At 32.7% G+C, this 20,658-nt stretch overlaps 1 protein-coding gene across 3 annotated transcripts in view; it reads right to left on the reverse strand.

Annotated features, from left to right (window-relative positions):
- LOC140448328 (farnesol dehydrogenase-like) overlaps positions 1 to 20,658 on the reverse strand; it is a 55,538-nt gene that overhangs the window by 337 nt on the left and 34,543 nt on the right. For all 3 annotated transcript variants that reach the window (XM_072541416.1, XM_072541422.1, XM_072541429.1), the window contains exons 3-5: positions 17,328 to 17,580; positions 10,087 to 10,295; positions 5,457 to 5,612 (exon numbers count right to left, since the gene is read on the reverse strand). In XM_072541416.1, the coding sequence (XP_072397517.1) occupies positions 5,457 to 5,612; positions 10,087 to 10,295; positions 17,328 to 17,580 (618 nt within the window). The remainder of the gene's footprint in view (positions 1 to 5,456; positions 5,613 to 10,086; positions 10,296 to 17,327; positions 17,581 to 20,658) is intronic.

Here is a 20,658-nt window from a genome sequence, read left to right on the forward strand (position 1 = left end):
TTTTTATTTTTAAATTGACAATTTACAGTATAAAAATATTATCCCCTCCATCACTATATTGGAATTATAAGCACCCCCTCGAAAATTTTAAATATTAAAGGGGGTCGTATGGTACCTTTTTAGAAAGAGATTTTAGTCCTCTGTTCAGCAATATAAAGTTTTTTAAGTTTGGTGCAATGATAACTGAGAAAATTGATTTTTAAGATGTAAAATTTTGATAATATCTCTATCACAAATCTTTAGGTTAAATGAAGATAATAATGCCACCTAATATTTAGAATGTACTTTTCAATGTACTTTACAATGAAATTAAATGTTAAAATAAATAAAAATTTAGATTTTAAATAACTCCATAATAAGTAATCGAGAGGAGTCAAATCGGGGAATTAGCCGGCCACTCGATCGTTCCACGTCTTCCAATCCACCTATTGCGAAAAACCTCATTTAAGTAATTTCTAACTATACGTGCAAAATGCGGTGGAGCTTCGTCTTTTTATAGTAAATAGATCGATCTATCTCATTTGGATGATTAACATCAAAAAAAAATCTTCGTAATGTAAGTACTAAAAAGTTAATCAAAAAATCTAGATAAACCTCACCATCAACTGTGGCCTCAAAAAAAAATAAGGACCAATAATTTTATTGTTAATAATACCAGCCCAAACGTTAACCTTTTTAGGATATTACGTGTGAGTCTCACACACCCAGTGAGGATTTTCTCTACTCCAATATCTACAGTTCTGTTTGTAACCGTTCCGTTTAAATAAAACGTCGCTTCATCAAAAAAAAAAAAATTATTTTGTTTATGAACTGCAAATCTGCGTTCATTCTGTCCTCCATTATTTCACAGAATTCTGGCCTTCTATTAGGATGATCTTCATTTAACTCCTGAACCAACTGAACTTTGTAAAGGTGGTATTTTTCTTTATGCAAAACTCTCAAAATAGATGATTTACTTACGTCATTGACGGCGGCAAGTTCTCGAGTTGTCTTATGCGGATTTTCTTCAATCTCTAGAAGTACATGTAACTTTTTTTCATCAGTAAATTTATAATTTTTACCTGATATTTCAATATTTTTTACATGTCCAGTATAATGAAACTTCTTTTACATGTCCAGTATATCTAAACTTATTTACCAGTGTATTTATTATTAAAACATTTCACAAACTTCCTTTTGAGCTGTTCTTTTATTACCACAACCAATCATAATTAAAATGTCTTTTCTTTGAGTCTCTTAACTTAACTTTAAGTAACTTTAAATACCTAAATGACAGTAGCCTACTAGATTCATGTCAATTGTTTATTTGGCTTTTTGACTAATATTTTATTATCTTTAAAGTTTTTTCCCTAATGTTTAGCAGAGCAGATACGAATATACCTGATTATTTTTAAAGTATATTTTAATAGACCAGGCAATATTGCTGATTTAAAAGATAGGATAACGGAAGAAATTAACAAAATAACCCCCGAGGTCATACAAAATGTTGTACGAGAATTCCAAAATCGTCTCGGTTATTGTCAATAAGTGAATAATGGTAGTCAAGTTGAACATTTAATTTAATTATTGTAAAAATCAATTTTCTCAGGTATGATTGCAACAAACTCAAAAAACTTTATATTGCTGAACAGAGGACTAAAATCCATTTCTAACAAGGTATCGCACGACCCCTTTTATTATTTAAAATTTTTAGGGGGTGCTTATAATTCAAAGGGGGTGCTGGAGGGGGATAATATTTTTATACTGTAAATTGTGAATTTAAAAATAAAAATCGACCTGTTTCAGGTTTTTTTCACATAGTACATAATAATGCTAAAAATGAATTTATTCCATACATATGGACCGCATGGTATATTACACAGATCTAAGAAAAATAAATAAAAACAAGTTTGTTTAAAGTGAATGAATTTTATTAAAAATCTATTAAAACTATTAAAAATTATCAGGGAACTTGCAGACATAAGTTTGCATCCTGCGAATCTAGTGGGAATTGTTGCAGACCGTTTCCTTTACCTGTTTACCGCGTGTCTACCTGTTGATTTCTCAAAAACTCTTATTTTAGTATTTGTAGACAGATCCAAGTTGAAACAATTTGTAAAATCAAGGTTTCTTTAATAGTCTATTTACGTAATCTATATCGGAACAAACAACATATATTAAGAACAAATGTAAGAACCACTGGAAATTCATCTCGTTATTGCATACATTTTTCCTATAGGCAAAATCATATTTCAAATATATAATTACTTTTGAATTGTGTCTATACTATGGATAATGAACTAGAGTATTAGTTGACAAACAAGTAAATAATAACATTCTTATTCTTGTGTGCCTATACGTTACGGATGTTGGCGATCTTGATGGTAATTTTGAGCTTAATCCCACCGTTCCTGCCATTGCTGGAGACATCTGGCGTACCGTCTTCTTTATAAGTTCTGGATTGTAGTTTCCTACCCTGTTAGATATTATTGCTCTCTCTTCAACAAGTAATTCTACTATTCTATACACAAATACATTTTTGGATATTCTGAAGAATAGTGAAAAACATTTACAGGAAAAAGTGATCACAAAAGAAATTAGAAACGAAATAATTCAACTAAAACAAGCAACTGAACGCATGGCATAAATGTGGCTATAAACAAACATATGAAAATATGTTTGGTTATAGCTATATTGGAACGGTAACCAACAAAAAGAGGATATAATACGATAACAAAGGTAAGAGACGGATACCAATAAAATATAAGAAATCAATCTCAGGGACATCGAAGAAGGAATAGCAATAATACAGGAAAGAAATTTAAGGGTTTCAAAACGGAGAGCAAAAGGCACAGATTCAGATATAACACATCACTCAAATTATGTGACAGTGCCACCGACAAATAGAAATTTGTCTTGATGTTTGGCGATCGACTCTAGACCTACCTTATCGTGCCATTGCCACGTTGCCAATTTTAATAGTACGACTTGGGAAGTAGAGATGGGTTTAATTCAGTTCATAAGTTTGCTTCATTTATTATACTATTTTAACCCTTAATTGCCCGTGATATGAAAATAACCATAAATGCCCATGTGGGGTCTCCTAGGGACCCCACTAAAATTTTCAATTTAGTAACGTCATTTAGCACTGACTAAAAGGAAAACACGGTTAAAAATAATTTTAAGCATATTTGAATAATTTTTATTTATTTTTCATACAAAATTAACGGCTTTTCTAGAAACAAATTATTTTCAATTCGAACAAAATTAAAATTAAATAATAATATAAGCATATAACTTTTAGTTGCAATTTTTACATACAATAGTTTTTTCTTCTTTTCTGTGCACCTGGCATATAAATTTTTTGCAAAAAGAGCAAACGGTATTCACTTTTCTGTCACAGTTTCGCGGACACTGGTAACAACGAGCACGTTTCTTAGCTGAATGGACGGATTGAGTTGCAACTTCGGTAGTTGGGTTTACCATTGGTATGCCACAATCTTTTAGAGCAGATTTTACATAGGCTTTATGTTTTATATATTTCGCTCTTTTTTCCATGTTGTTTCGAGCAAGCTCAGCCCCTAATTGTAACAGGAAAATACGTCTTCGTGAAAAATTATTTTTCTTCCAATCAGGATTTTTTTCAATGTATAAAATATAGGCATTTAGTGCACATATGTCTATAATATTCATAAAGAGCCTGAATGGCCAACGAGCAGTTCTTCTTTTACAGGAATATTCCCTAATCAGTTTGTCGGCATTATCAACACCACCCTTGGTATTATTATAGTCTAAAATCATCAAGGGTTTGTTTTGAGAGTCTTGACAAATTATATCACTATCGTGTTGACTTGAAAGAAGATGTACCATCCTGTGTATTTTAGGTATGTACGAAACCATAGCTAATTCTTTCGTAAAAGCAAATATTGACGACTCCGCAGGTCTTTTTGTCAAACTTAGTTGTGGTGGTGTATCAGGTTTATTTTTGCGGACGGTCCCAAGTAAAGTAAGGTTTTTAGATAAAAGATATTGAGCAAGAGGAACACTGGTAAAAAAGTTGTCAGTTGTAATTCCTCTCCAACTGCCATGATATGGTTCCACCAGATCTTTCACAACACGAAATCCCTGATTTTTCTCTATTCTACCACCTGGTAGTTTTCCAAGGTACACCTGAAGTTTTGATAAATAAGATGTTTTAACATCCGCGGCAGCCCAAATTTTTATCCCATAGCGGCAAGGTTTTGATTTTATATATTGTCTAAAAGGACACTTTCCTCTAAAACTCACTAACTGTTCGTCAACGGTTATATGTTCGTATGGTTCAAAGGCTTTGTCACAGTTAGAGACGAACATGTCCCAAATTACTCGTATCGCCGCTAAGCTACGGTACTTGGTAAGTACTCTTTTTTGTTATTCGGATGTTTTTCGTTCCACTCTTGATAACGCCTAACAGCTTCTTCATTAGTATGAAGGCATATGACATTCTTCATCTCTTCGGTCAAAAATAAATTGAAATAGTCTAAAAACGTGTTGGAATTTTTACTATAGTTTGTTAAGCCTGGATGTACATTTATAATATTTTTTTGTTGCCTCTTGGATCTCACGAAAGGTAGGCTATTCCACTGCATTCCAGATTTGGATGTATATGTTGGACCACTAACCTCACTAATATTATCGTCCACTTCGGTAGGTTCTGCATCTGATTCCTCGTCACTGTTGACTTCTAAATTGTCCTCAGTTTCCAAAACATTTTCCTCAAAAACATCTTGCTCTTCGCTATCTGATTCGTCGGTAATCTCATAGTCGAAATCGGAGTCTGATATCCCTTCTTCTATATTTCGGATAATTTTTTCATGTTCTTGGTCGCTTATTGTCATTTTCATTCTCTTACGGTCCATTTTTCAATGTAAACTGACGAAAAATGTTAAAAATAATAAAAATATTCTGGTGCCTCTAAATGCCCAATCGGGGTCACAGCGAGACCCCACTTATCTAAATCTCTCTTACAGACCACTGCACCTCACGAATGTTCGTGGTATACTAACAGAAAACGTAGGAGACACGTCCACACAAATACCTGATTGCGCGGTTGCCAAATGTTTCAAATAAAGATATTATAGCCAAAAATGTATGTCTGGGGTCCCATAGTGACCCCGATTGGGCATTTAAGGGTTAATTTATTATTCGTAGGTTAGATTTGACATATAGTTAGTTAATCTGGTGTTATTAATAAATATGGTAATATTTATTACTATACTGGTGGTATCTTTCTTCAAAAACCATTTATAAATTCAGCCAAATGGAAAAAAATCAATAAAAACCAACCAAGAACTAAAACAAGACTAAAGTATGCTACAAATGCCTAAAATAAAGAAATAGAAGATGCCTAAGATAAATTGTAGAGAAGATGCCCTTTACTTTTTTCCTAAATACCCTTATATCTAGTTTCTATTTACATTTGTTGTGATTATACTTACATTTACATGTGGGGGAGTAGATAAAATATATGTTACTGCGTCAGCAATATCCCGAGGCGAAAGAGCTGGAACTTCTTCTTGTATTAAACTATCTGCATAGTTTGTCATTCCTCCCACTGCAAATATTTCAGTGTTCACAAGTCCTGGACTTAGACTCTAAAAAACAGTACTCCTATCAAGACAGGATTATCATTGTACAGTGAGAGGAAAAATATTTAGCCTCATCTATCAACTAGTTCATTTTAAAGATAACAACCCACAAGCCAATTTTTTTAGATATCAAAAGGTGTCATGTGATATTTCATTTAATTATCATCGCTTTTGGTTTTTAAAAAAATTGAGGGTGTGGCTGTCAGCTAATGGGGTTCATTGAAGTTCCGAAACTTTAACAGCGTTAGGTATTAGAAGTTTAAAAATCTACGTGTCTGAGCGATTTTTTTTTTCATAATAAACGAGTTGTTGTCGAACTTTATCGTCTCACAGTATAAGACAACCATGTTTTATAAATAATGAAGTGCAATCCACGAAATACAATTTTGTTTAAAAACATTAAGCAAATGTCTTTTTATTATAAATGGAGCGTACAAACAGTAGTTAAAATCAAAACACGGGACGACAAAACTCAGGGACTTGCATTTTGGATGCGACCTTTTTTCCACCGGAATAGCAGCTTGCAGAGTTTGAATTTGTCGATACCTACACAGGTCTGATGATAGGTCAGTCTATCGATTAAGGGATAGTAGAATTCGCCAAGAGGTGGTTTACATAATAAAACAAAGAAAAGAGACTCATTTTGATGCTTCAATGGAAGTTATAGAATCACCCAAAACGAACATTTTAAGCTTTGGTATTTGTTTCTGTGTTAATTTTTAATCAAGATATGGAACTTTTAACGCGCTCTAAGGCTCACGGTCAGCTCGCAGCGAATAAAAACCAATACATACGTGAAATACATGTTAATTCATAGATGCACATTTAGTTGTGGTCGTAAAAATGAAAACTTTTTATATTGAGAAGAAGAGAATTGGCGGTAACATAATATCGAAGTGTGTTTAGATACCAAAAGAAACAACCTGTTTTAGCAGTCGTCTTAACGAAAAAAACGAACGAGACAATAAACTCGTTTTATTTGAGCTGAGATAGATCAAAAATAAATAGAATATATTTTCGTGTTTTAATAATAATTGTAACAAACATAATTATTAATAATGATATGTTAGGACTCTAACGCCTATTTTGCAATCGTTTTTCACAAAACTTGTTATAGATCCGGTTCTATCAATCGGATCAGAGTTTACCCAACGCCATTTTCTCTATTTTTTCAAAAGGAACAATTTTGCTAAAATTTAATATCTCTATTGATTTAAAAGATACAATAATTTAAATAATTAAATTGTTAATAACAAATATTCTGACAAGTTTTCAGCCTGGTACGCTCGAAAAATCGAGTCTTCGCACCAAACAACATAAAAAACGTCAAGGTACCTCCTAGACTCCCAGAACTAGATTACAGTATAACGAAAAAATAAAAACATCAATTAAAAAAGAGACCTCACAGAAGAAGATATATATGACAAACAGAAATGGCGATTGACAAACATAATATGCTATGTAAAACCATGGATAAGTAAGTAAATAAGTAAAACAAGTATAAAAATATTTGTTGTACAAACATTTCAATTTTTCAAATGAAAGGAGCTGACAGCGACAGCGATCACTTTCTGTTGAAATCTAAGTTAAGAACACGATTATCAATACAGAAACTGGAACAACAAGAAAAAAGAGAAATATGGAACATAGAAGCCCTACAAACACCAAATAAAGAACTGGATTATCAAGTGGCAATAAGCAACAAATTCCAATTGCTGGGAGGGGAAGAGCATGACATAGAGTTAGAACAAGCATTGGAAGGAAACCATTGAAAAAAGAGGACTCGCCCAAAACGGAAATGGTTTGATAAAGCATGCGAGAAAATTCTGGAAATAAAAATAAAAAAAAAGATTGAAAATGCTACAATACCCCACAGATGAGAAGAAAGCAGATTTTAACAGAACAAGAGCACAAACAAGGCGACTATTTAGAACTAAAACGTGAAGCTACCTAGAACAGCAAATCCAGGAAATGGACAGAAGTGGCGAGAGGAATCAAATAAGGAAATTCTTAAGTGAAGTGAAGTCAGTCAGAAAAGGTGCAAGTGTTGGAGTAACACAGCCTATGAGAACTGAAGCAGGCGAACTTATAATGATAAAAGCGGAAATCGTCGAACGATGCAAGGAATACTTTCGGAATTTACTAAATATTGAGAATGAGACGGAGGAAGCAGATATTACGTTTTATTCTGCAGATAGTGAAATACCAGCACCAACACTTGAGGAAGTAAAGAATGCGATCGCGTCTCTAAAAGACCATAAAGCGCCAGGAAATGATGGCATAAATGAAGAGTTGTTAAAAAAAGGAGGAAACCTTTTACACCAAAAATTGTATGACATCATACTGAGAGTATGGCAACAACAGAAAATACCCTAAAGAATAAAATGAAAGCGTTATAATTTCCATATACAAGAAAGAAAACAAAGAACAATTTCGAAACTATAGAGTCATATCGCTTATTAGCACATCATATAAAGTGTTATCAATTATCTTGCTAAAGAGATTCACACCATATTCGGAAGATATTCTAGGCGATTACCAATGCAGCTTACGTGGTGGAAGGTCAACTATAGATCAGATATTTACCATCCGACAAATATTAGAGAAAAACTGAGAGTTTAACCGCGATGTGCACCAAATTTTCATAGATTTCCAGCAAGCATAAGATTTCATCAAAGGAAGCAAATTGTAGATAGAAATGTTAGAAATGGGTATACCAAGAAACTTGTTGAATTACCGCAAATGTGCGTGACAGACTCATACGCGCAAGTAAAGATAGAAAGCAGAACATCGATGCCATTTGGTATAAATTCAGGACTTAGGCAGGGGGACCCCTTATCTCCGTTGCTATTCAATTTCGCTTTAGAGTATGCAATAAGTAAAATATCGTCTGAGCTGACAGGAGGATTTGCTGATCAAGGATCAAAACTGTTGCTAGCCTTTTCTGATGATATAGATGCAGTCACGCATTCTACAAGAGACGTGAGAGAGGTGTTTTCACAGCTCGAGGAGGAAACAGGTAGTTTGGGTTTTCGAATAAATGAAGAAAAGACGAAATACATGATAGTAACCAAAAATCCAAAACCAAGAGTTAGGCAGAACATCAGTATTAATGATTACAACTTCGAAGTAGTAAAGGAGTTTAAATACCTGGGGGCGATAATCGCAGCGAACACCCACATAGAAAAAGAGGTTTTAGCAAGGATAGCTGTGGGAAATGGATTATACTCCCTTTCAACATTATTAAGATCGAAGCTGCTAAAAAGAAAATCTAAATTAACACTGTCCAAGTCGATTATTCGCCCAATTATTACATATGGCAGTGAAACATGGACTCTCAACTAGCGGGAAACCAAGAAGCTTCTAGTATTTGAAAGAAAGATTCTCAGAATAGTATTTGGCCCTCAAAGACATGAATTCACAGGGGATTGGAGAAGATGCCGCAATGCTGAATTGGTGACTCTGTATGGAACTGAAAACATAGTTAGACATATCAAGGCAAACCGAATAAGATGGGCAGGTCACGTGGTACGATCAGAGGATGACAGATTGTTAAAGACAGTGTTTTTTAAAAGACCAGATGGTAGAAGATTAGAAGGCCGACCAAGAAAAAGATGAAAGGATGATGTTGAAGCCGATTTATCTGGAATTGGGGTACAACAATGGGAAATAGAAGCGCAAGATCGTAGAGGATGAAGGGCGATAGTGGATGTGGCGAAGACTTACCCCGAGTTGTAAAGCCAGTTAACAAGAAGAAGAAGAAACATGTCAATTAACTGAATCAGATAAATAAATTTTTACAAAGTCAATGACTGTGATATAAAAAATTGAGAAATACTTGTATTCTCCGGAAATCGTCGTTGAAAATAAAATTAGGTGAGTGTGACCGAAGATAGGTTTATGGTTTCCATCTTTTTGACCAACAAGTTCCTAAAACTTAAAATAAAGTCATGAAATGTAAAAAAATAAATTCTCGAAGAAGCTAAGACAGTAGAAAACAGGAATTTGACGCTGAATTCTATTGAAAAAATAACTGATTATGGAAAAAAATTGTTAGATAAACATGAAATTGATTATTTAAGATCCCACTATCTAAAGGGAACGTTAAGAAAGGCAGAAAAGCAAGCATATAATAGTTTTTACAAAGATCAGAATTTAATACCACTCCGAGCGTACAAAAACAATTCTCAGAATTTTCAGTCCCAAAAGTGACATAGCTGATGTCTATGTGGCCGAGAGCAAGTAAGTCAACTGTCAAATTTTAAATATTTATAAGTTAAAGACAATTTTCGCAATTTTTATTTCAGAATTTTTTGAAAACGATTTTCGGATTATAAATCTATTACATTAAAAAAAATGGAATTTTAATAACGATTAATTGCGGTTGAATTCCATCTTTAAAATATCTGTGTTAAACCACCACCGGCAAATAACTTTAGACCCATTTTGAAAAGTCATATTACAAACTATTTTTACGTACCGTCACTTTTATTTTAGTTTTTGTCTTGGATAACTCTTTCCTTAAAGTTTGAGCTAGTGAGGTTATAGCATATTTGGTAGCAGGATAGATATTGAGGCCGTCAATCCTTATATTCCAATGACCCGTAATGCTATTGATATGTATGATTTGGCCATCGATTTCATTTTCTTTCATGCTTTTGATGGCTTCTCTTGTGGCTATACATAAACCTGAAAAAACATATTTAATAATAAAGATGCTATAAAATATTGATAATAATCCATTTAAAAGAAAATAATTTAATCTATATAATAATAATTTACTAATATCATTAGTATCTATTAATGCATGTATTTTAGGATTCAATTAGGACAAACTCCTTATTTTCCATAAGTTATTATTTCCAGGTAGCAAAGAAAACAAGAACTAAAGAAAAAAAATGAGCAACGAAAGTAAGCAACTAATAAAGGAAAGATGAAAACTGCTAGAGGAAAACAAACGTCATACCCAAGAATACGTAGCACTGAATAAAACAATTAGAAAAGAACTAAAATGTAACATGAAAAAAGATATAACTTAATAAAGCAAGTCATAGAAAACAAAAAAGACCAACACTGAAAAAATTATCAAAATCAAAAAATCAAAAAAATCAAAAAATAATCCATTTAAAAGAAAATAATTCAATCTATATAATAATAATTTACTAATATCATTAGTATCTATTAATGCATGTATTTTAGGATTCAATTAGGACAAACTCCTTATTTTCCATAAGTTATTATTTCCAGGTAGCAAAGAAAACAAGAACTAAAGAAAAAAAATGAGCAACGAAAGTAAGCAACTAATAAAGGAAAGAAGAAAACTGCTAGCGGAAAACAAACGTCATACCCAAGAATACAGAGAACTTAATAAAACAATTAGAAAAGAACTAAAATGTAACATGAAAAAAGATATAACTTAATAAAGCAAGTCATAGAAAACAAAAAAGACTTATAATATCTATAACCAACACTGAAAAAATTATCAAAATTAAAGATAACAATAATAAGGAAGAGATGTGCAAATATAAAAGAACAAAGATACATGAATACGTTTACAAAACCTTGTACAGCTCACAAAATCAGCTCAATGAACCAACAAAGAGAACACAAAAAGAAAATTACTACGAAATATAGAGGATTTCGAAATCTGTAAAACAGCTAAAACTAATAAAGCTCTAGGACAGGACGGTATAATTGTCTAGCCCTTGAAAACAAGCAAGACAGTAACAATCCCTTTACTAACAGAGCTATTTAATAGGATATCTTCATAATAGCAAAATCCCTATACAGATAACGACATTGTTTTGTTTACCATAGGAATTAAGATTTATTGCAATCCTATCTCCTAGAGTATATTTATTATAATGCTCTAAAAGCAATTTTTTGGTTATTTTTTAGCCATAATAGCAATACAAATAAAGTAAGTAAATAGGTAATATGCTTTATTGTCACTGAAAATTGTACAAATTTGATGGACCAAACTTATAACAATAAGGCAAGAAAGAAGAAAAAATATCAAAATAAGAATCGTTTGTACTTTTGAATAAAAAAAAAAACAATAAAATTCTTCCAAATTTAAACATAAAAAATACTACCTAATTAAGAACCTACAAACTTCGTAAAATGTACCTAACAAAAAATAAAAATTAGGAAAGCAGATTAATGAATTAAGGGTTCAAATATTCCACCTCCTTGTACTAAACAGTAACCAAATCTGTCATAAAGATTTCTCCTCATATTTTGAAGTAGGGCTGGTGTAATGCTTGCAGAGAAATGAAGTATTTTTGCCATTAATTCGACTAGGTTTGTGGCCCTTTTAAACTGATGAATATAAATGTTTTCTTTTGAGAAAATCCCAAAGAAGAAATCATTAGGCACAAGGTCACAGGATCTAGCAGGCCATTTAATTGTACCACGTGTACTTATCATTCGATCAGGAAACGTTTGATTGAGAAAGTCAATAGTTGCTCTAGAGTTGTGAGCCGAACACCCATCCTGTTGGAAATAAACCTCCTGAAAATTAACGGGAAGACGTCGAACTGCCGGAACGATCTCATTCTGTAAAAGTTGTAAATATTTGGGCCCATTTAGGTTTCCCTCGATAAAAAATGGACCGACAATATGGTCGCCTAACATCCCAGTCCAAACATTTAACTTTTGCGGAAGCTCAGTTCGCACTGCAACACTGAGGTGCTTATTTTTCCGAGAATAATACCTTGCAATGAATGGATTGTGTTTTTTATGTACTGAAAATAAAGATTCGTCAGAAAATAAAATATTTTAAAAAGTGTACATTTTCATTCTGTTTATCTAACATAATTTCACAAAACTTCATCTGTCTAAAGTTATCTTCTCGAAACAGTTCTTGTGTTGGTTGTATCTTAAAACAGTGATACCCATTCCTTTTGAGAACACGCTGGACAGTTCGAGCGTTCACGTTAACTTCCCTAGCAATTTGTACACTATTGCAGGGTTCACTAGATTTCACAAAAGCACAAATATCAATATCCCTGTTTTGACGCTCCTCAAAGAGCTAAAACGCTAAATTCTCTTTAGACATCACAGAAGTTACATCATTCACAACGTAGCTGACTACACTGAAGGCCCAAACTTCTGATCACAAAACATCATCAAAACTACTTGCTCATTATTTGGCAATGTATTCATTAGAAAGCAAAAAGAAAACTCCCTTTCCTCCCCTCTAAATTGCTGACCTTAGCCAGCAACGAACTCCCTGATGAATACATGCACATTCTGGAGGCAACTCCACTTTATTACCGTAAATAATTAAATAACTCACTTCGACCTTTTCTACTGACAGGAAAGGATCGGTTTTCTGTGGTTTCATTGAGGAATTATACCTATCTCTACAGAAGTAACAGCCATAGCTGTTCTCACCGAGTCATTACATTTAATATCTCATTTTATATGTAAACTCACTCACTCATATCCTAATTAATTAATATGCTAACAATTTCTGAAGAAGAAACGTTTCAACTCAAACCCTTTCACCTCTGACCACCCTGGACATCTACCTCCTCCGCAGGAACAACCACCAGTAAGACATAACACAGAGATCCAGAGCCAACAGTCAACAAAACAAGCCACGTCCTGAAGAGATAAGGACACTTAAAACAGGACAAACAGAAACACACCAAAGAAAATTAAACCAACAAAGACAGAACAACACGACAATAAAGTATGTATAAATGACAGTAATGTTATCTATTTTAGTGACAAATTAGTGTATGTCTCCACATATATTGGTTTATATATAGTAACTTGCAGTTTTCTATACTGTTACGCAAATGTCTTTATACCGTAGAAACGATGGCAGGTGGCCACTAACAGATCATATCCTGCTATTTTTCCTTTGTATGGTTGCTGGTCTTCGTTCTCTATAGACGTTTCTTGGATGATGGTATGTCAATTTTTTTTTCTAACATGAGTTTTGTCATGCATTTACTATTGGCTCTGCTAAGTCTTTCGGCGTTAATTTTCTCACATTCTTTGTACGGTGATCCTGAGAAGAACCATTGTTTTCAATTTTGCCGTTATGTATAGTTGCCAGGAGATCAAAGATACTATCTAAGATATTATCTCGCTGTCGATCGCTTTAGCTCATTTTGCAGTATCTAGAGAGCACGTCCGGTATTTACCACGGACTCGAGATAGTTTACATGACACGTGGAATACGCGACATTGAAACATAATTAAAGGTGTCGTCTCAATTTTATAACCAAGTATTACGGGTAATACACGGAAGAGAACACCAAAACTTGAGAGGAATACATCAACTTATTTACAGATAATAGCAAAGAAATAAATGAAAAATTACCAACTAATGAAAATATACAAATTCTAATATCAGAAGGAAAACAGGCAATTAACAACTCAAAAAGTGGTAAAGCGCCAGGTTCTGATAAAATTTCAGTAGAGATACTAAAAATCCTGAATAACGAAAATATTGAGTGTCTATGTGTCTAACTAAATTATTTAATAAAATATATAACGACGGTTAAATTCCTGAAGAATTGGTAAAATCTATCTTTTAACCCTTACTAAGATAAATAGTCCTAAATCTAGCGATGAATACCGATTAATCAGCCTTATGAGCCACTCTTTAAAAATACTACCCAAAGTTATTCAATAGCGTAAATATAAAAAATGTGAAGAACAATTAAACAACACACGGTGTGGATTTAGAGGTGGAATGGGAACAAGAGAGGCAATGTGCGCAATGACGGTTCTATTACAAAAATGCAGGGAATATAATAAAAACGTATTCATATTATGTTATATAGATTTTTAAAAAGTGTTTGACAGAGTTCTACATGGTAAACTCATATACGCATTGAAACACATACACCTAGATCCCAAGGATAATAATGTAATTAAAAATATATACTACAAACAAACAGCGGTCGTAAAGGTGGAAGATAGTGAGACAAACCAAGTAGAAATTCAAAAGATAGTCAGATAGGGATGTGTGTGATAGGACACAATTATTTAATGTGTACTCTCAACTAATATTTCAGGATGCACTATGGCAAAGAACTGCAGGTGTCAGGATTGAAGAGAGCATTATTAAAAACATAAGATTTGCAGATGATACCGCAATGATGGCAGAAAATATAGAAGATTTACAAATTATTATTGAAATCATTAACAGAAAAAGCAAAAAGATGGGACTAACTGGGATGCAATGAGACTAACTAAAACTAATGGGAACCGTTAGAGAGGGTGGACAAGTATAAATATCTCGGAGCAATTATAAACTCTCAGTTAGATCAATATGATGAGATAAAGGTCGGAATTCAAATAGCTCGAAAAGTATTTATAAAATACAAGTCAATGTGTACAAATAAGAAATTGGGTATGGTTATCAGGTTGAGGTTTGTCGAATGTTATATATGGTCACAATTGCTATATGAAATAGAAGCTTGGACTCTAAAAGCCCATTCCGTAAAAAATTAAAGGTATGCAAAAGCTCAAACGAAGAAATGTTAAGACGAGTTGGACATTACAGAAAGCTTATTAATACAACTAAAATAAGAAAAACATCATACCTGGGCCACATACTTCGAAAGGATAAATACTTTCTTCTGCATATTATCTTGGCTGAGGAATATTAGAGATTATACTATCTTCAGAGTTGAACAGATATTTTACGGTGCAAAAGATTGAAAAGCGTTTCAAGAAGTGATCGCCAACCTTTGCTAAAAGACGGCACAATAAGAGGAAGATGCTGTCGCCGTCTTGTTCTCATTAGCTAAAACTACAGAATCATAAGTTTGTCTAATGTTTCCTGTCTATATCTTTTTCTATTATCTATTATCTTTGGCTCGACAATTCTTTTTGGATCCTGGGCTGTTTTAAGATTTGTCGCCAGTTTGTTCGGTTTATGGCAATCTGCTGCCATCTTCTGATTTTTAATATCCCTAAGGCGCTCCCAACTCCATTTCTCTTATTTCTCACTACACGTTGTTTTGTTGTTAACTTTTCAGCAATCGTGTTGTCTGGCATATTATGTGTCCATATAATCTGTAGTTTAATCAATACTATCATTTCTCGTTTGTTCTCCTGACAAATTTTATTTAAGTGATGTTTTTATCTTCTTTTCCAAGTGCATGATATTTACTTTTTCCATAGCTGACCTAAATTGTATCGTGGTGCTGACTACATACCACGGCAGAGGTTCTTAATTCAGGATGTTCTTCGTTGTTCAGGACCATGCTTTCCTTCCATTTTTTCCTGAATAAATACATGTAGTAATTCATATTTAGGATTTCCCATCACATGGGCAAAGTATTCCAATTTTATTCCTTTTATGATATTCACAACCTGTCTTTCTGTTTTTGGAGGCTGTAAAACTGTCTGATTGTCACTGTTCATTCACGATATCCTCAAAACGCGGCGGTCATTCGGCGGACATTTCAAAAACCTCATTTTTTTCACTCAATTTTTTTACTGAAAGTCCATAATTCCATTCCATTTAGCAGATTGCTGAAGACATAAAACGTAATAACTCTTTATAATAGACTGGAAAAAAACTTCGAAATCTTTAGATAACTCTTTAGATATTTCTTTCATATTTGTTAACTAACAATTAAGTAAAAGCGTGGTCCACAGATTTAACAACATTCAAACAGTCAAACACATAAACCACATTGAAATGAAAATTCTTAAAATTCTTTATGAAACTATACAATTAGGATTAAATGTAATAATTACATAAATTAAGGGCCATTCGGGAATAAAAGACAATGAGATAGTTGACAATTTGGCTAAATCAGCATATATGCTTTGAGAAAAAGTAAACAAAAATTTAATTCCAGAGACAGATATTGACACCGTTAGTAGACAAAAACTTAAAAATAATTGTCATTTACATTACAGAGAACGTAAGACTGGCGTAAACTTTTATCATTGTAACACTAGGATACCCTCAAGAAGATTCGATTGTCGATAGGATTTAAAGTCGAAGATATGATGTCGATTAGATTCTGGTTCTACACCGAATCTAATCGACATTTTAAAAAGACCATTAATCGGCTGAGAGCAAATCATGCTCTTACGCCATCTTACGTGCATGGAATCGGCTTATCAAATACTCCTTATTGTACTTGTGACAAAATAGGTGATCTAACACATATTATATAAGAATTTGATTTACAAATTAATAATATAAACGAACTTTATAAGGAATTAATACATTCTAAGTGTCGTTTTCCAATAAACCTTAACCTTTTAATATTTACAAATAATATGGAAATTCTTCATTGTATTTACAAACATGTTAAAATATGTAAAAACAAGTTGTAAATAGTATATAGGCGTAATCTGTTAATATGATTAAAAAAACAAAAAAAAGTAAAAACAAAAAAAAGCAACAAAAGAAAAAAAAAGAAAACATAAGAAAAAAACAAGAAGATAATAAAAGAATAAACAAACAAAATAAAAATATATCAGAACAAAATTTATGTATCCATAAAAATATTAGGTAGTATGTAGTACTAAGATTGATAACTGGTAACAAGAAAATTTTGACTATGAATCTGCAATCAATAATAATTAAAATTCAGTCGATTTTAACAATAAACACAAACAAGTCTGGCTAATTGGATCTGCCAAAGCCATTTTTCAGAAAAAAAAACTAACAATTATTATAAGACATGATATATACATATACATAAAAAATAGCTAAATTCACATACATACCAAGTAGATTTACATCAATTACTTTTTTCCAAACTTCAGTTGTTCCTTCACATAAATTTTGCTTGGTTAAACAGCCTGCGTTATTTATTAATACATATATTGGTCCTAAATTTTTTGATACGTAATCGAAACATGTTAGAATATTTGATTCAAGGCTTAGATCGCATTCTAACGGATAGAATTTACCAGATTTTTCTGTCAACTTCTTTTTGAGTTGGTCCATCATGTCTACTCTCCGAGCTAGACCAACAACCTAGAAATAATTAAAGCATTACCTTTTAAATTATTAATATACAAATTAATAATAATAACAAAGTCGAAAAATATGGCAAACAAAACATGACAAAAATTCACTGATTATCTAAATATTTAGTACTTCTCCGCCAAATGAATAAATTCGATTTAATATAAATGGGGGCTCGTATTTTAGTTTAGTTTAGTTGTACATTTTTTTTTCAACAACAACTATTTTTACAGGCTATGTTATGTAATGGTGGCCGATACCAACTTCCTTATTTTAAATAAAATATTCCATAAATTGAGTATCATTAAGATATACATAAGGAACTTCTCCTGATAATGAAACTATTAATCAAATAGATCATATATAATCATCGATGCAAGACATTGCTCTAACTTATTAGATATTAGGTCTTTTAGAGGAGCAAACATAGATAGTGATCATTATTTAGTTAAAGCACGACTTAAAGAGAGAATATCCTATTTAAAAAAGGAGATCGGGACAAGAAGAGAAAAAATCGACATTAATAAACTAAAAGATCCCGACAATGCAAATGTATACAAATAGCAAATAGAAGATCAAATAAGGACAGAAAACTTAGAAGAAGAAAAAGACATTAACCAACCATGGTAAATATACGAGATATTGTGTTACAGAAATCGGTTGAAATATTGGGCAAAACCAAGTCAGAAAAAAGAAATCATTGGTTTGATTATAAGTGCGAAATGGCCACAAACAAAAAGAACGCAGTATATCAAAAAACCATCGACGCAGGTTGTACATGGAGAAAAAAAGAAGAGTATAGAATTCTTAGAAGAGAGAAAAACGTAGGTATCCATCGACGTAAAAAGAGGGAATACGAACAGAACATTCTCAATAAGATACAAAGTTTATTAGATAAAACTGAAACGAGGAAATACTACAACTCCTTAAATAATAGCCTTCGAGAATTTAAACCACAATTAAAAATTTGTAAAGACACTAACGGTAAAATTCTACATGATAAAAACTCAGTTCTTAACAGATGGGCACAACATTTCAGCAAACATCTAAATAAAAACGATATTAAAGAAAGTTACAACATAGACAATCAACAAAATTTACAACGTCAACTACACAGTAAAGACCTAACAAGAGAAGAAGTGTCAAATACCATCCTAAAACTCAAAGACAATAAAGCCCCAGGAATCGATGACATCTGTTCGGAGATGTATAAAAATGGTGGTGATCAACGTTTTGCAGCAATCAATAAACTAATAATACTTATACGGCAGAATTAATGGGTACCAGAAGAGTGGCTGAAGGGAATAATATGTCCGTTGCATAAAAAGAGTGATCAACTGGAGTGTAAGAACTATAAACATTTCACAAGGGTAATTGTTGGTCAATATCAATGCGGATTTACTGCTGAAAAGTCAACTACACATCAAATTTAGGCACATAGACAGATTCTAGAAAAGTCACTAGAATGTAACATAGATACATACCATCTCTTTGTCGACTTCAAAGCAGTCTATGACAGTGTGAAAAGAACTGTATTATATAATGCAATGATAGACTTTGGGATATCACGTAAGTTAGTTAAGTTGACCCAACTAACAATGCAAAATATAAGCTCGTACGTTAGAATTAAAGGAGAAAACTCTACGTTCTTTGACGTTAATAAAGGTTTAAGACAGGAGGACGCGCTGGCGTATTTCCTCTTTAATATTGCCTTGTAAAAGGCAATCAGACAATTAAATATAAGAATTAATGGAACTATTTTTAATAGATCAAAGCAAATTCTCGCATTTGCTGACGATATAGTTATAGTGGGCAGAAGTATGAGACATGATGCAGTGTTTTACAAGGCTTGCGGACACGGCAAGTGAATTAGGACTTGTGGTAAACGAGGATAAAAACAAATAGTTGGTTTGTAAAAACCCTCGAAATATCCAACAGAGTATTCAAATTAACAACTATACCCTTGAGCAAGTCAAAGAATTCACATAACTTGGATCGCTAGTAAACGCAACAAACACGAAAAGCGACGAAATAAAAAGACGCATAGCAATAGCAAACAGAACTGTTCACCGTCTTCAGAAACATTTAAAAAATAAAAATGTAAAACGTGCAGTAAAGCTCAATATACACAAGATCTTAATAAGACCGGTTTTAATATATGGGGCTGAAACGTATACCTTATCTCAAAATGATGAAAGACTTCTTGGTATTTTTGAGAGAAAATTTCTTAGAAATATTTTTGGAGATTAAATGAAAATGGGCTATGGCGTTGAAGATACAACTTTGAACTATATCAGTAATACACAGTTGAAATTCGTTAAAGTGCAGAGACTTAGATGGGTGGATACATTGCTAGGGTGTCAGATCGTGAACACACGAAGAGATTAACATTTTTAAAACCAGAGGACACAAGAAGTAGAGGACGACCACGAAAAAGATGGATTGATGATATGGAACAAGAACTGCAGACTCTAAGGGTCAGAAGATGGAGAGATGTTGCCAGGAATCGACAGGAATGGCGACTTCTTTGTCAGCCATTTATGACGATGATTCCATAAATTGATATCGATTTTGTACCGTCGAGCTGATACAAATTTTATTTAACATTGATTTCGCTAGCGGAACTGACATTCAAAATCGCCGTTCACTTCAAGCGTTGTTTCTGAGAGAATGGTTTATTCTACACAAAAAGTGCTAATATACATTTTTGTTTAAAATTATCTCGGCTAAATTTTTTGTTTAAAATATTTTTTTCTACGGCGTACCTCCCTTACGAGGATGTTTTTAGGGAGAAGCCCGGGGGTTGAAGTGGTAAACTTTTTTACATCTTTTTTGGGATTCCAAAATTTATATTCTCGGATAAATTTAGCTTGTTCGTATGATTTTTAGGGGTCAAATCTCTGAAGACTGGACTAATTTTAGCATTGTTTAGAACATTTTATACATATTTAATTTACAATATTCTATAACTACTTTCATTACGATATATTTTGATTCCTATTGATTCCGAAGTATTAAAAAAATATTAAATATTTTTAGAATTAAAAATTCAAATTAAAAATTATTAATTTGATTTAAAACTTTGCA

This window comes from Diabrotica undecimpunctata, chromosome 1 (genome assembly GCF_040954645.1).
Source record: "Diabrotica undecimpunctata isolate CICGRU chromosome 1, icDiaUnde3, whole genome shotgun sequence".
Classification (NCBI taxonomy): domain Eukaryota; kingdom Metazoa; phylum Arthropoda; class Insecta; order Coleoptera; family Chrysomelidae; genus Diabrotica; species Diabrotica undecimpunctata.